Source organism: Mercenaria mercenaria, chromosome 7 (assembly GCF_021730395.1).
Source record: "Mercenaria mercenaria strain notata chromosome 7, MADL_Memer_1, whole genome shotgun sequence".
NCBI classification, from domain to species: domain Eukaryota; kingdom Metazoa; phylum Mollusca; class Bivalvia; order Venerida; family Veneridae; genus Mercenaria; species Mercenaria mercenaria.
Window position 1 is genome coordinate 15375409 of NC_069367.1, and position 16847 is coordinate 15392255.

At 33.5% G+C, this 16847-nt stretch overlaps 2 protein-coding genes across 3 annotated transcripts; one reads left to right on the plus strand and one right to left on the minus strand.

Annotated features, from left to right (window-relative positions):
* Window positions 1-1863: 1863 nt before the first annotated feature.
* On the minus strand, window positions 1864-10487 carry LOC123554854 (uncharacterized). 2 transcript variants are annotated; one of them, XM_045345219.2, is made up of 8 exons: window positions 10387-10487; window positions 10146-10227; window positions 9056-9208; window positions 7028-7117; window positions 4040-4202; window positions 3770-3787; window positions 3096-3110; window positions 1864-1989 (listed from the first exon to the last, which is right to left on the minus strand). In XM_045345219.2, the coding sequence occupies exons 1-8, from the start codon at window positions 10470-10472 to the stop codon at window positions 1928-1930; spliced, it is 669 nt and encodes a 222-aa protein (XP_045201154.2). In that variant the 5' UTR covers window positions 10473-10487; the 3' UTR covers window positions 1864-1927. The 2 variants fall into 2 exon arrangements, with proteins under 2 accessions (XP_045201154.2, XP_045201152.2); XM_045345217.2 differs by having other exon boundaries at window positions 3096-3134.
* A 2976-nt stretch (window positions 10488-13463) lies between these two features.
* LOC123555586 (uncharacterized) lies at window positions 13464-15916 on the plus strand. The gene is made up of 6 exons (XM_045346185.2): window positions 13464-13534; window positions 13696-13742; window positions 14006-14172; window positions 14896-15051; window positions 15242-15291; window positions 15815-15916. Exons 2-6 carry the CDS (start codon window positions 13705-13707, stop codon window positions 15851-15853), a joined length of 450 nt encoding a protein of 149 aa, XP_045202120.1. The 5' UTR covers window positions 13464-13534; window positions 13696-13704; the 3' UTR covers window positions 15854-15916.
* Window positions 15917-16847: the final 931 nt, after the last annotated feature.

Below are 16847 nucleotides of genomic sequence, written 5' to 3' on the forward strand. Positions count from 1 at the left end.
CCAAATTTGATGCCTGTACCTTCAAAAATGTGAAAGTAGGTCACTAGGTCAAAATAAAGGTCAAAGTTTTTTCCAGTGCAAAAAAATTATGCATGTGGTCCAAATTTGAAGGCTGTAGCTACAGAAATGTGAAAGTAGGTCACTAGGTCAAAATCAAGGTCAAATCATGTCAAGGTTCATCTTGCCACTCAAAAATATACATGTGGTCCAAGTTTGAATGTTGTAGTTACTGACAAGAACATTTTAAAAGCTTTTCCCTATATAAGTCTATATGAACCATGTGACCCCCGGGGCGGGGCCATATTTAACCCTAGGAGGATAATTTGAACAAACTTGGTAGAGAACGACTAGATGATGCTACATTACAAGTATCAAAGCCCTAGGCTTTGTAGTTTGGACAAGAAGATTTTCAAAGTTTTTCCCTATATAAGTCTATATAAACCATGTGACCCCCAGGGCGGGGCCATATTTGACCCCAGAGAAATAATTTGAATCATCTTGGTAGAGGACCACTAGATGATGCTTCATACCAAATATCAAAGCCCTAGGCTCTGTGGTTTTGGACAAGAAGGTTTTCAAAGTTTTTCCCTATATAAATCTATATAAATTATAAAAATAAACAAAGGGCCATAACTCACTCATAAATTGTTGAACCAGTCTGATTTTCAGGGGGACACAACTAGGGTACCAATACATCATTCTGACAAAGTTTAGTCAAAATCCCCCCAGTAGTTTCTGAGGAGATGCGATAACGAGAAATTGTTAACGGACGGACGGACGGACGGAATGACGGACGGACGGACCACGGACGCAGAGTGATTTTAATAGCCCACCATCTGATGATGGTGGGCTAAAAATATCACAGGAAAGCTTCAATAACAGAAGATCATATTAAAGGAGGAGTGTATTTGGACATAATTATTTAATATGTATACATTGATATGTTATTTTCTCTCACTGTCACGTTATGATTGCAAGGTGTTTGCTGAACCGGGAAACACTTACCAGAAAAAGTATCTTTGGTTGGAAATTTGCTATATGACCTCTAATTGATTAGGTGTGATGGTAAAACCATTGCAAACAACAACAACAATCCCAAGAGTGTTATAGAATGCTTCATGCAGTTTAATTTGCTAAATAGTTCAGGGTGTGAATATTTTTTATTATATTTAGAAAATGTAGAAACCTTTATATTTCAAGAATAGTGTTTAAGATTTCTCAACGGAATGAACAAAACTGCTAACAGAGTTTAGGACTACAAAACGATAGACCATTAAAGAGAATAAATGCCTTACCTATCAATTTCTGAGCAAAGCTTACAGATACAGTTAGGTACCTGTATCCAAAAGTTTTTATTGCGTTTTATGCAGTAGCCCTTGCTTAAGAAATTTCACTGAATTTCAGTGTTAAAAGTAACGTAATAAATTTCTATGCACAGAGACGGGGAGAAATGCCCTTTTTATTTTTCAAAATCTGTAAACAATTTTCCTCGTAGTAGGGAATCGTAGAATTCATAGGTATAGGGGGCTACATCAGCTAAAAATATTGTTAAAAATTAATGGATACTCTATTTGGTTTAGTTTTAACGGTTTAAAAATACAAAATAACTTTACAAAACTATTGACTTTTTTATAAGATTATATACATCTTTGAAGAACGTAGCGAATAAGATTATAATGCGTCATTTGTAACCTTAATAGTTAAACTTATAACTTTAAAATAGCCCCGCCTGTCAATTCTAAAATCTGCCTTATTGGGGTAGTTGTAATAATGTCTTTAAAACTGTAAAGGAATAGGCCGTTGAACTCAAAACTACGGGTTGGTTATAACTCTCCGGAATCGAAGATGGAATATATACAAAGATTTTTGTAATGCGTAATTCATTGTTTATTTTTCCTTTTAAGTAGTATTACATATCTTTACTGAATCATCCGACAACATTTTCAGGATCATTGTGAACGACGCACCACAGACATACCACACAAGGACCTGAAATTACACTAGTAAATTGATAACATTTTCTTAATAAACCTATATCCCTATAAGTTAAGAACGATATTTCATGATGTCTGTAACTACTTTAACTAAATGATGACCTTGTATAAAACCGGACTGTGAACTACAAAACTTTTAAGATATAATTGTTAACAAATTTTCACATTAGATTTTATTTTGAAAAATGTACAGGATATCACAATTTTCAGCTCGGTATAGTGTTCATCCCAGTATATCATCACCGCAATGCAGATATTCCTGTAAACCAAATTCTATTTGGCAGAAAATGCACAGCTGTCCTGCAAATCGGAGAATTTTAATTCAAATATATCGTTAACTGTTTCCTTTTTAATTTTTTCCTTTAAAATTCAGTATAGCTGTGAGAAGAGGCCCATATTTGCCAGTTCTAAATTCTTTCATAATTTAAAAAATGTAAATTGAAATTTGAAGTCTACAATTGCTTTTGTTTACGCCCTCCCAAATCTATTCTAAAGACCAAAATATCCATTTACGTTTAATTTTAGGAGTGTAAGGATTATGCTTGTGCTTTATGCAAATTTTGTAGATGCTGATTCAAGAAATAGACATGTGTGAATGCTATTTTCTAGCATGAACTGTGTAAAAGCTCAATGTTAATATGAATTCGAAAACAAAAAACGTTTATTTTCTATCAGACCTATTCCAGTTGTGCATTTGTTTACATTTTACCACGGAATGCGCACACATAAATGTGGTGTAGTACCAGCACGCGTTATCTCCCTATTATGTTAAAACAATGCTTGAAAACGGCAATAAGAGCATTTTTACGCTAGAAAACATATTCGCAGAATGTCGAGAAATATCAAGCACAACTATATTTTTACAGAGATTTTCAGTAATATACGAACTTTTGATCTGTAAAGGTAAAATCAAAAGTGCTTTTGAAGTTTAAAAAACAACGTACCGATTTATTATTAAGCTTTCACATATGTGTACCTTTATGTCCAACACCACAGGCCGTTTAAATAAAAAAAGTGTTATTTGAAGGACTTTCTAGTTAGTCTCGGTTATACTCCTAAAAAAGAAGAACTCGACTCGAATAATTAAATGTTAGTACTTACTTGCATTTACTTCATCTGAAACAGCCGCAAAAGTAAAATCTATTGTAAGTAAAGTAATGATTTATTATTATTTTGCGGTCACTAAATCATTTTATTTCATTCAATTTACAATCAATTAATATATCGCTTAGCATAAAATTCTAGTTTATATTTGTTTTGTTTTGGGTTTAACGCCGTTTTCCAACAGTATTTCAGTTATGTAACGGCGGGCAGTTAACCTAACCAGTGTTCTTGGATTCTGTTCCAGTACAAACCTGTTCTCCACAAGTAACTGCCAGCTTCCCGACATGAATCAGAGATTCTTTCAGACACAATGTCTTCTATCAAATCGTCACGGAGAACATACGCTCCGCCCGGGCGGGCTGAAATTCTACTTTGACATTTATTCTTTATTTTATTGCATTATCAAATTAAAATACTACTTTATTATCACATATTATATAATTATCGCAAATATAACGGTATCAATTAAGTAGCTAGATCTATTAAACGGAGATATTTTTAGGTCTGTACATTCATCTTAATAAACAAACTGAGACCTATTTATGTAAGTATCAAAATGGTAAATGTAGTAAACCGATTTTGCTAAACATTCAATTGAGATTGATACACATGTGATATCTCTTGCATGGTAATTTTGTGATAAAAGTAAGTGTTTATATATATAAACTTACTTCCGGCCTTGACATCATCTGCAAAATAAAACCACATTTTGCATGTTACAAAATGAAACTAGAAAATGCTTTTCTTAGAAAGCGCATGTCTCTACAAACTATTTCATTGTTGAAATATATAGGGTATCTATTACTATCAATATTCCCTTAATGATGATATAATCTTACAGTAACTTTATTTTTCATCTTCAAGCGATATATTCAAAACATCAGGGCAAGCCATTTTGATCAGTTTATATTTTACAAAATACACTTGTCCTCAATCTTTACCTCTCTTCTGGATCTGCTTCATAGGTATGAGTTCTCGCAATACAGTGTTGTAGTCTTTACAAAAGTCAGCGATTTTCGTTCCTGCTACAAGTTTCACTTCTGTATAACTAAGAGGATTTGGATCATCCTTGGCTTGGTACTCCACCGTTATATTTGTAACTCCCTAATAAAAAAAAGAATTTATCTGCTCAGTATTATATGTGATATCACCATCAGTATATAAATTTTAGGGGAAAATATCAGCTGTTGAATAAAAGACTTTTGCTTTTAGATTTGATAAAAGTGAACACTTTCGAACCTTAAACACGTTCTCTACGTATACAGTTTCTGATGATCAGATAGAAATGGTGAATCAGATAAACTCGCAAGGCTATAAAGATATTTATCATATGTTCATCATAAGTTTATGATCAAAGAAATGAACGAACTGTAGTTATGCTGTCTTGAGATCAAACAAAAACAAAAGTCCAACAGGAAAAGCAACATTCAAAGAAAGAAGTTTTCTTTTTATGTCGTGTCTTAATCCATTAGTAATGCTTGTTTCTTGCAAGCAAGATTTATTTAAATTATCAATTAATGTGACAGTATAAATATCTTACTTACTAGAACCCGATTCGCTACCTAAGTTCTTGTTTGGTATATAAATTTAAAGTAAACGTATGTGCACATTTCTGTATTGCGATCTTTTTATGTACCACGTTTCATGGAAAAAATACCATGCACTAAAGTTATTGCAGGATCCGACATTCTGATGGACTGTCGGACAGACAAGGCTGAAGGAATTGTCGTTAGAATGGTATGTACGATGGTCTTGACTACATGTGGCTACATAGGTGTGGCCTGGTGATCAGTTAGGGAAAAACGAAAATTTAAGTCTAAGTAGCTGTAAGTTAGGGGGTGAACTGAGACTGAAACGTGTAACACATGCGATATATTTTGGGACAGGCATCACTTCTGTTACTGAACAATATTTCTTACTATGATTACTAAGTACTATGCTGAGGTCTACATATCGAAGTGCGCAGAATATAACTACTACGCATAACGCAAAGCCTTACAAATCTCCCGTAGTTATTATTCGGTTATAAAAATAATAGAAACTTTAGGCAGAATCACCGTTCCACATAAATCTGCCTTGATAAGGGAATAAACAGTATTCCAGAAGACGCATATTCGAGGCTCATCGGGAGATGCCGGATTAGCCGAATTTGCTCAGTATCAGCCGGTATCCTGATAGGATAAATGTTGCAACAGTGTATACATATACACGTAATTGTGCGTATGTAGTACTTTGAGAGTCTGAAATAGTCTCTTCGTTTTCTGTATAGAACCAATTACATTGATTTTTCTCATGCCATTTCATTACCTGAAAACTTATTATATTGATACACAGAAATGCTTTTATCGCACTGTCTTGAAAAATATAAATGAATGCAAGTCAAACTGTATATATAGCTCTAAAGACAATGTAAAGTTTTGAAAGAAAGTACACAATTCAAATAGAGTAGGAACAACACCTAAAACGCACTCTCATGCCTTGTCTATAACGAGAATGGCTCTCAGATAGATAGAATTGGACACCATCATAACTTGGACATACTGAAACACCATTAACTACTATAATGAAATTGTTTTTAATAGCACATGCTTTTAAAAAAGCGCATTCAAGAGTAACAAGTCTGTCCATCTGCAAACGGATTGATTTTCATTTAAAATCCCAGAGAATAATTCCTTGTGCCCAATAAACACTCCTGTACCTTTGTGTGAAATACGTTACTTAACTGTAATAAATAAAGAAAATAACAGTTTCATTGTGATAGATGTGTGAAAATGCATACAGACAATGGGATTGGGCACACGGCAAAGCATTTGTACTCGGCCAATTTCGGACAGGAGTTTTACTAATATAGGTTATTCTCAAATGTGGATACTGTACTCGTCTTCCTTGCTTTAATTCTATTTGCCGATTTGTAAATTTCAATGTCTTTCTTGGTTCCTTTTGAGGATCTGTCTAGTCAAACAAAGGCCCCAAAATTAAAGATCATCAATAGCAAGAATAAGATTAGATAAGAAGAAAGTAGTTAACAATACACAGTATGAGCAGTGACGGTGTTTTCTAACTCCCCTTACATGTTACAGCAGCATAGATTCGACAGCAAATGGTACATACAAATTATTCCCTCCAAATATTCAAGAACTTTCCAAGAAATTTGCAGGGTTCAAAAACTCGAATTCAAGCACTCTTTTCATGCAGTATTTCATTGCAAGTATTATATTTCGTACAACAGCGACAGAAGTCGATCAGAGTGCATGCCCGTGAAAAATCTTCATAGACAGTTTCGTACCCAAAGAGAATCGTTTTCAGGTGAAAAATGCGATAATTTAACTGGTATTAATTCTATTTCCTTATTATTTTTTTTTGAAAGTTTTTTTTTTCGGATTTCTTTGAAATCAGCTATTTTAAAACATTTCAGCTTCAGACATGTTTATGTGCTGTAACGGATCTCTCTTAAGTAAATGGACGCGACCATCAGAAAATAGAAATAGCGCCAGACCAACTTTGCTTAATAGAGGAGTTTAATTTTCCCGTCTCTAATTCCATTGGAGGCAGAGCAAAGCACCGCCCCAAAATCTATGTAGTCTCTTATTCCATTGGAGGCAGAGCAAAGCACCGCCCCAAAATCTATGTACGGATTTGTTCAGTAAACCATATAATTACATTGACTGTGGTGAAAACAAAATGGTAATATGTGGACTTTTGAAGAAATAAATTGCCTTGCTCCTCTGTTTTCAATATGCCTATTGAGGCCCCGAGAACCAATATTTTTGTACAAATAGTTAAGGAAGACCCGAATTACATAGGTAAACGCACGAATATTCTGGTGTCTTTGGACTTTATGACATTGTCAGTTTGTACATTCGTAAGAAAATTTTTGTCTTAAGGCACTGACTATCCATATTTATTTATAATAACTAAGTCATATTTACCGATCTGTACAGTTCTGGCATGGCATTTGGATACGGAGTCTCTGAAACCATACATATCTTGTTACGGATGTCTTTAAAGGCCACGTACCGCTGAAATGAATCATTCAGAATAAAAACATGAATCTACAAAGTACAGGACAAAGAAAAATAACATGAACCCATTATAAGCCAATTCTAAGCCAAACTTGAAAATACCATAGCAATTGTAAAACAGTTATAATTATTACAAATGACTATTAAATCTCCGGTCTGTAGTTTGTGCTTTTGACTGGCCAATAGTTCTGCAAAATATATTAATGGAGGGCAGTCAAATGAATACGAAAATTTAATCCAGATCAGGGTTGTTAATAATTACTTGCAATAGTAATGCATTAAATTAGCATTACTTGGAAAAAGATGGCATTAAATTAGCATTAGCATTACTCATTTTTATCAAAATAATGCATTAAATTAGCATTACATAGGGTGCATTAGCATTACCATTACCATTACTTTTTGAGAATCATTGCATGTTATTATCACATACACTGTTTTTCATTAAATCATTTTAGTTTACCTAGGTCTAGGTCGTCTACATGAATAGTTAAATACGTGTATGACTTCCTTGTATTATATCTGATTTTTTTCTTTTACCATTACTTTATAAAAAAAATAATAAAAAAAAATAAAAATACCTAATGTTGGAAGTACAGCATGTATGAACAGTTAAATTGTTAGAGAAAGTCAAGTACCTGTTAAATGGCTCCCTAACAGCCTAATTTAACATGACATGTAAAAGCTAGCTGCCTTAAACAGGTCTTAGACATCACTATCAGTGGCATAGTGTTAATTGATAAAAAGGTGTCAAAAGATAATAGATTCTGTTTGATATTTTGGGTGACAAATCTAATTATGTCACACTTCTATGGCTATTATAAATATGCACCTTGGAGTTGTCCAAGGTTTTAAATGTATTTTTCAAAATCTTTCAGGTGTACATTGAACAAAAGGCAATTATATCATCAGACAGTTTATTAAAATCAAACAAAAATCTATTAGAAAACTGCTATAACCTGTATAAAAAACAGCATACATGTGTATTTTTTTTTCCAGTGATACAAAAAATAATGCCTAAGTAATGCCAAACATTAGCATTAGCATTACTTACTTTGGCATTATATTAGCATTATTTTCAATGCTAAAATTGTGGCATTAATCATTACTCGGCATTATTTGAAAAAAATAATGCATTACTAATGCATTATCATTAGCATTAGCATTACTACAACCCTGATCCAGATGTCGTCTAATGAAACACTCACTGAATTGACCTTCGGTCATTCAGACCTCAGTCTAGCTTTTGTCTGACTGAAGGAAAAAAACTGAATGAAAAAGGTCCAAGAAAATGAGCCATTGACTATTTATTTCTTCCTTAATTACTACTGACCCATGAATTATGAGCAATTGATCGCTTATCCAGTTGAATCCGGATTTATACGGGAAATGAGTCAAAAGTCAATTCTATCATTGTCTTGCTAACTTGTCTGTTGCGTGATGAAATTGAAAAAAATGTAAATTGAGCATAAGTAAGTGTTTAAAGAATTAGATAAAAATGTTTGATTTTCTTTAAATTCAAGGAAATGCCACCAAACGCATATTTATAATAATTTCAACATTTCGCCTAGTAAACAAAATACTAAACGGATATGATCTGTAAGTCGTCTATCCATAGATTGTGATACTGACCGGCTTATGATTCAGCACAGATTTGCTGATTTAAGTCTAAACTTTGAACTCTATTTCTGATTTCGGGTCTCTGGTAAATGTGTTTGAACTACTGACCGTCAAGCTATTCAATAAATGTGTACTGAATTACGTGTCCATGATTTATACAATGCAAAATAAACTGAAATCACAAATATAAGGACATTGTACACATACCTCTTAACGGACAAATTGAGCTATGGTACATTTGATTGTGTTAATTTTATCTATCTATCTTAGTTTTGTCTGAGTTAATAAGCAAAGTATGAATGAAATTATACATACCGTGTTGAAATCATGTAGATTCACTGTTGGAATGTATCCGTTGTACATGGAAACATCACCAATGATAACCATAACGGTGTTTTCATCTTTGTCATGTATAATGTCTTGTGAAACTTCTTTTCCATCTTGCCCAATATGAATAAACCGGTGTGTCTGTTCAAAAATAAAATATTACATAACACCCATTAACAACAATAGCTATAAAAATGAATACAGTTTATCGGTACTTACTAATTCCTGGTGATCTTTAGCTGTGACTGAAAACGTCTAAAGGGCTAAGAGGTAATTTCGTAATCTAAAATATTTATATGTATAGTATTTTCGAAACACACGCAAAGCGTTAGCAAAAGATTTTTGAAGAGAATCTCACGCATGCGAACAATCGTGCAAAGATTTATGGATAGAATCTGACACACGCAAACGGTCGTGCAAAGATTTATGGAGAGAATCTGACACATGCAAACCGTCGTGCAAAGATTTATGGAGAGAATCTGACACATGCAAACCGTCGTGCAAAGATTTATGGAGAGAATCTGACACACGCAAACCATCGTGCAAAGATTTATGGAGATAATCTGACACACGCAAACCTTCGTGCAAAGTTTTATGGAGTGAATCTGACACATGCAAACCGTCTTACAAAGATTTATGGAGAGAATCTGACACTCGCAAACCGTCGTGCTAAGATTTATGAAGAGAATCTGACACACGCAAACCGTCGTGCAAAGATTTATAGATAGAATCTGACACACGCAAACCGTAGTGCAAAGATTTATGGAGAGAATCTGACACACACAAGCCGTCGTGCAAAGTTTTATGGAGTGAATCTTACACATGCAAACCGTCGTGCAAAGATTTATGGAGAGAATCTCACACACGCAAACAGTCGATAAAAGATTTTTTTGTGAAAGTCTGACACATACAAACCGTCGTGCAAAGATTGATGGAGAGAATCTCACACATGCAAACCATTAAGCAAAAATTTATGAAGAGAATCTGATACTGTAACACGCAAACCGCCCTGAACAAATTTATTAAGAGAATCCTAGCTGACACATGAATACTACTGTTAATAGTATAATGTACTTACTTCTTGACTCGCAAGACCAGACGCTAGTATTGTCAACACAATGCTGCAAAATAACATGCTCGACAGTTTCGTCAACGTACACCTAAGATAGAAATATGCATTTTAGTAGATAATATGTAAAATTCTATCTTTGTATAATAAAAATCATAATATTTAAATATAAGGTACAATAAGTCATGATTTTTTCCTACCATTAAAACAAAAAAAAAAACTATCCAAATATTTGTGTGCAAGTACTTACAGAATAAGAAAGGCTTGTGTAAAATGAGTCTCGATGGGTCTATCTTGTGGTTTTATACAAACAGTCCGGTATATGACCCTTTTCATTTTGATAACCTTTGACACGTCCTTGATTGCATCGAGCTAGATGTTTACTGCAGGAAGAATAATCTTACTTTATTTGACTTGAGGCAAAGATCTACATTAAGCGACTTTGTTGCAGTTACTTTGATTTCTGCCAGCGGTTTGATTTCACTTAAAACGTTGAAACTAAGATGGAGTTTGACAAACGCTGTGCGTTTTAATTCAGTGTTCAAACACGCTATAAACAATAACAAGAATGAAATATTGACGTAAAATTGACATCCCGAATCTTTGTCAAATATTGTCATAATTAAGGCCCCGGAAAAAGAATGTGTTAGTTCTAATTCTAACAAATTACAAAATAAAAACATTACTATATTTTTATATCATATTACGAAGCCACTAAAGTGACATCCGACACATTTATTTTAGATACTGCATTTGTTTTTATTTTATTTTGTAAAAGGAAAATGTTATTTCGTATTTACTTACGAAATAAATCAAAATAATGTAACATTTGTAATAAAAATGTTGAATATCACTTTAATGGCTCCGTTTGATATAGAAATGTTTCATGATTTCTTTTACAAATTTTTGAGCTGGACATGTTGTTGATATAATGTTCGCTTTTACGAACTTACTATGTCTTCTAATACGTCCACTTTCCGGTCGATGAACTTGTTTACTTTTGTATGGCGAATGGGCTTGCTTTATGTTCTAAATTTGGTTCCTTCAAGGATACTTCGTGACGCATCTGTTTGTTCTATCAGTTATCTCATGAAAAACATCGTCAATCTGACCTGGTGTCTTTTATCTATCACAGCAAATAACTTCTTAATTTTTAGTGATTTATCAGTTCTGTATATTACGCAAATTAAAATTGTTAGTCGGAAAAGTGTATGCAATAAGTTGTGCGCCTTTTATTCTAAATGACATTAACTCTTTATCAGATTTTACTTACGCACAATACTATTTTTCATTGCATTAAGCATCAGTTTCAGTACAATTAAAGCAGTATTAGCTCTGCCCGGTTCACCCTGCTTTGTTTCTTTCCTTTTAGGTAGGATGGTAATTTTACGGCGAAAAGTTTAAGTCCGTGTCAGTATAAAGAGTCATTCTTCATTCTTCCGAAAAGTAAATGCCATTTCCATGCCGGATTTAAGCATTTCCTTTAAATGCTTTCAGGTTTGTACCCAAACTGCTTAGTAAAATAAAAGTGGAAGTAGTGTATTTTCTAATGCTTACTTTAAAAGCATACACGAGTTGTTTGTACAGCACATGTGTCCCAACTGTGTCCTGTCAAAGGCATCTAGGTAAGTCATTTTGTATATTGTGACCTTGATGACCTTGATCAAAACCTGCAGTTGTAGTCATATAGACTACAGGTGATCATCCTATAATGTTCTAAGGCTATAGACCCAAGCATTTCCCAGTAATTAGCAAGAAACCGTTATTAATCTCAAGCTCATGTGATCTTGACCTTTTAGGAACAAACCAGAAACATATTGGGGTCATCTACATACTTCAGGTAATCATCCTATGAAGTTTGTCAAGCATAAGCCCCTTTAAGCGCCATCTATTGGTCGGTAACCGCTGTCGGTTTCTAGGTTATTGTACCCTTGACATTAGTTTTGACTTACTGGCTTATTAAATAGGTGTCATCTACTGACCAAAGGGAATCACCCTGTGTAGACTGACGGCACCAAGCCGTTAGGTTCTTTAATTTTTAAGCAAAATCAATTTTCACTGATTACAAACACTTATTTTATGATATTTGGCGATTTTGTATGCAAACAGGTCTTTAGAAATTGAGCGGAAAGTGTATCCAGTATCAAGGTTATTTACCGGCCACAGGCAACCATCTTATGAAGTTTGAAAAATATAGGCCAAATCATTTGGAAAGTAAATGGTCTAGCGACTGAACAACCAACAGATTGACAGACGAGGATCATCACAATATACCCCCTTTACTTCGAAGCGCATAATAAATGATAAAAGATTTGGTTTGATCGAGTCTAAGCCTGAAAAGTATCTAGGTCTCTATTGCAGATCATATTTGTAATCAAATTTCGTAAATATCTTATCAGTTTTATTGTTCTTTTTGCAGATGTTAAGTAACGAAACCTTCACATGACATAGTAAAAGTTGCTGTTAAGGTTGTGGTATATCCATTCGTATAATCAGCAAAAAAGCCGACGTAGACAATTAAACGACAGAATTATGGCATACTCAACGTGTTTATGTATCCATTTAATTAGGATAACTTATCATTATTTTGATTTTAACCTTGAAGCAATATATCTTTTAAACTCTGTCCGGAGTGTGATTTGTTATTAAGATTTATTTATCATTCATAAAATATGCCCAAAACCTTGAAAAACATCCCATGTAATCATTGAAAGAGTTTGTCCCTGTTGTATTTTCCTAATGCGTACATTCATCATTTATGTATATTAATCAATTTGTTCTGTGCTACCTGGAGAACGACTATTGCTAAAACTCGCTTTCGAAATAGTTTAACTCGGATATGCAGAGATTTGATCTTTGACAACAAAATAACAGCAAATAAATGTTAAAGTGGTGGAGCCGTTAATATAAAAAATACAGAGGGATTTTAAGTACTAGAAGTTCGACTTTTATGCCAAAACCCATTAAAAATTCGAGTAATATTCTCATGCAAAATAAAGCAATGGCCTCGGGAAATAATCAGGAATACCAGTATTCTTTCGACATTTTGATTCATTTTGACATGTGCTGATTAAGAAATAATTTATAGCAAAACAGTGCTTTCTCACTATTTATACACGATGGGCGGTTATACGTCGGGCGAAATTATTTCGGACGACGTATTACCGCCCCCGAAGAAGAAATTACCATGACCACGAAACAGGTGAAAATGTCTTTGTTTTCTTATTCATAAGTAAGTAAAATTTTGAATTAAAGAGAATATAAAAGTATCGCGCAGTTTCAACAAAATTGGTGATATGGTATGCAAACTCCTTAAATACACCACAGAGATGTGTGATGACAAAAGAAACACTCTGGCAGAAGCAGTTCAAACCTTCAGCTGGTTAACTTAGCATCAGGTATAGAGCGCAGTTATTTTCACCTTATCTTCAAACAGTTAATACGTAGTAATTGAACTAATCATTAATCATTTAATACTTTTTCGTTTTAATTTGTAACTTTAAGAATATTTAACAGCTCGTAAATAATTTGCTAATTTCTACTTCAATTTGCATTTCAGCTTGAAAAGATGTCATATCACATGGCGGCGCGTATTCTCATTTGCGGGTTTGTTTGATTTTAATATCATATAAAGAATATCAATAATAATAATATCGGAATCAATTTAGCTTAGTTTTAAATTTTGTTTTTATTCCAAAGGTTTCTTTAATATCTAAATTCATCACATATGAAACTGCTTATGCGAACAGCCTAACATTCATAGCAAAAAAAGAATTAAGTGGGTCTCTTTTTAAATGTAAAGAAATAAGTGAATTAGGTTGACTGAGAAACTATGATTTATACACAACGTTTTCAATTACTTACCACAGCATTTTGAGTATGCAAACTATTCTGACGTTGAGTCAAGACCCTTCGTATTCTCTGGATGAATTTAACAAACATCTGAATAGGGATTTTCATGACATGGATCAAGATAAAAATGGCACTGTTGAGCTTGTTGAAATGGAAAATCGCATACAGAGACAGGATTACAACAGTAAGACATTCTTGCTTTAAATTAAACAAATTGTTTCCCCTATTGGTAACATCGTGTGCTGTAAAATACGTGTTTTCAATCATGTATGCAAATGGTTCCGCTTGACTTCCTCAATCGTGCTAGGGTCCTATCTATCCTATTTCTGGATGAATGTTTTCCACACTTAACAAAAGTTTGCACTTCATGACAGTGTGTATAACTATATTTAAGATTAATTAGTCAAGGACAGGTGAGTGTCTTTAGGGCTATCATGACCCTCCTTCGCCTTTTTGAAAATATATGACTATAACTTTGACCTGGAGAGATCTGAATGGAAACTGTATAAAACAAAGTGATACATATCAATAAGATAAATTGAAATCCTTTATAAGCATAGCTCCACTGAAGAGAATTTATTTTTGTAACATGTACTATTTACTAATTTTATTACCAGGAAACATGACTTTTTCTCATTTTCTCTGTCAATGCAGTTTTGTTCGAATATAGATAATTTATAGTAATAGCTTTAATTTTAGCTTATTTTTTGTCCGTGTCTTTGTATTTGAAAAACACCGTCTGCTGTTTGTTTCCACTTGAGGGTCAAGTATTTGGTGACTAACTTTGCAGTTTGGCTCTTGTTGCGTTCGCCTGTACTTAATGCTTCCGGAAATCTTCTCAAGGTTATTTTTCAATTTTGAAATTGTGTTAATGATAAAAAATATTCTAGCGAAAATATATTTTTAGAGGATGGATGTGTGTCTTTCAACGAGTTCATGAAGCTGCGTGTCGACGACTCGTTAAAATTTGTATGGGTAGTATTCAATCACTTTGATCACAACAACGATGGCTGCCTAGAAATCCAGGATCAGATTGATGAATTTCATGAAATTGATGTCAACCGTAAGTTTTCTTTTTCATAGAATCAATATTTATTTGTTTACAAAACAAACTAATTATTGATTTAAAATGTAAATAACTAGCAAGTTACGGCATATGGCAGACAGAATTCCGCAAGCTTTTTTCAAGTTATAACAGCTTGTTTGTTATGTGGATTCGTAGATGCATTATTTTATGGTTATAATACTTTCAGCGAAAGATGGTGCGGTAACTATCCCAGAGCTTGATGCATACTATGACAAGGTAAATTTACAACTATAATTGTAGAAATTTAAGTACTATCTCCTACCTTCAAAAGTATATTTGAGCCGAGCCATGAGAAAACCAACATAGTGGCTTTGCGACCAGCATGGATCACGACCAGCCTGCGCATCCACGCAGTCTGGTCATGATACATGCTGTTCGCTAACGGTTTCTCTGACTGCAATAGGCTTTGAAAGCGAACAGCATGGATCCTGACCAGACGGCGCGGATGCGCAGGCTGGTCTGGATCCATGCTGGTCGCAAAGCCACTATGTTGGTTTTCTCATGGCGCGGCTCATTTAAACTGAGACAAACAAACCATTTGCTATCGAATAAAAAGCTCGTAACACTTTTCAAATATACTATGTTTTAATGAAATTATACTAACAAAACTGATGTGATTTCTTTATTATTAAACACTCTTTGAAATAACAAATCATGTATCTTTGATTTACATATCGCAATTTTGATTAACCAGTTCTTTTTACTGCATTTTTGACTGGCTAGTTTTTTTTTGTTTCAGCTTTTTCAAAAGATACTACCATCTCTTCTGCATCCATAAATTACTCTAGTTATTCAAATGTATGTATGATTATCTAAAATTCAATAAATCTCTATGTTCTTTCTCTTTCTTGAGTTTCAATATATAGAGGATATTACACGAGTGCCTTTTCATATTGAATTTATTGAACGAGTTGAATAAAATAATAAAATGTGAGGCTCTGCCTAGCTTATTATCAATTTTATTCAACGAGTTTAATAAATTCAATGTGGAAGGTCACAAATGTAATATTCTTTTATAACATGTTAGTTTTTTACTGTCAAAACATCAAAAAAACTTTTTTTACTATATAAACAAGTCAATATGACCAACGTCTCCTATTCTATAAATGACGTCGACGTTAAAGCTTTATTACACTAGTGTATTATCATTTATATTTAATGGCTTTATTACACTCCCGCGGCGTCAGACATGTGATAAATAGAGGATATTACATGAGTGTCTTTCAGTATTGAATTTATTAAACGAGTTGAATAAAATAACAAAAATACGAGGCTCTGCCGAGAATTTTATCAGTTTTATTCAACGAGTTTAATAAATTCAGTGTGGAAAGTCACAAATGTAATATTCTTTTTATCACATGTTAGCCTATCCTGTCGAAACATTAAAATTTCTACATTCTTTTTCTATATAAACAAGCCAATTTGACCAACGTCTCCTATAAATGACGTCGACGTCAAAGCTTTATTACACTTTAGTGTATTATCATTTTTATGTAATGGCTTTATTACACTCCCGCGACGTCAAACATGTGATAACATAATATCCTTTTCATTAACGTATACTTTATTTAAACCGAGAAGAGGACCACATAATTTGCAAACACAACCACTTTTTACAACTGAACACTGCTCCGAATGCATAACACGCTGTTATTTTCAGTAGATTGTCGACGGTAGACGGATCGTAAAATCGACAATTGTACTGTGGTTCATTTGTTGTTGTATACTACAAATTTTGCATTTCCGTATACTACATACAGAATCGGATACAA

What these genes read in the sequence shown, in the direction of transcription:
- LOC123554854 (XM_045345217.2), bottom strand. Translation starts at nt 10,472, where the DNA reads ATGAAAAGGGTCATATACCGGACTGTTTGTATAAAACCACAAGATAGA. An exon ending in CTGGTCTTGCGAGTCAAGAA is followed by an intron (nt 9,209 to 10,145) that starts GTAAGTACATTA and finishes ATTTTTGAACAG; the next exon opens with ACACACCGGTTTATTCATAT. An exon ending in ATCTACATGATTTCAACACG is followed by an intron (nt 7,118 to 9,055) that starts GTATGTATAATT and finishes GATTCATTTCAG; the next exon opens with CGGTACGTGGCCTTTAAAGA.
- LOC123555586 (XM_045346185.2), top strand. Translation starts at nt 13,705, where the DNA reads ATGTCATATCACATGGCGGCGCGTATTCTCATTTGCGG. An exon ending in GCGCGTATTCTCATTTGCGG is followed by an intron (nt 13,743 to 14,005) that starts GTTTGTTTGATT and finishes TACTTACCACAG; the next exon opens with CATTTTGAGTATGCAAACTA. An exon ending in ACAGAGACAGGATTACAACA is followed by an intron (nt 14,173 to 14,895) that starts GTAAGACATTCT and finishes ATATATTTTTAG; the next exon opens with AGGATGGATGTGTGTCTTTC.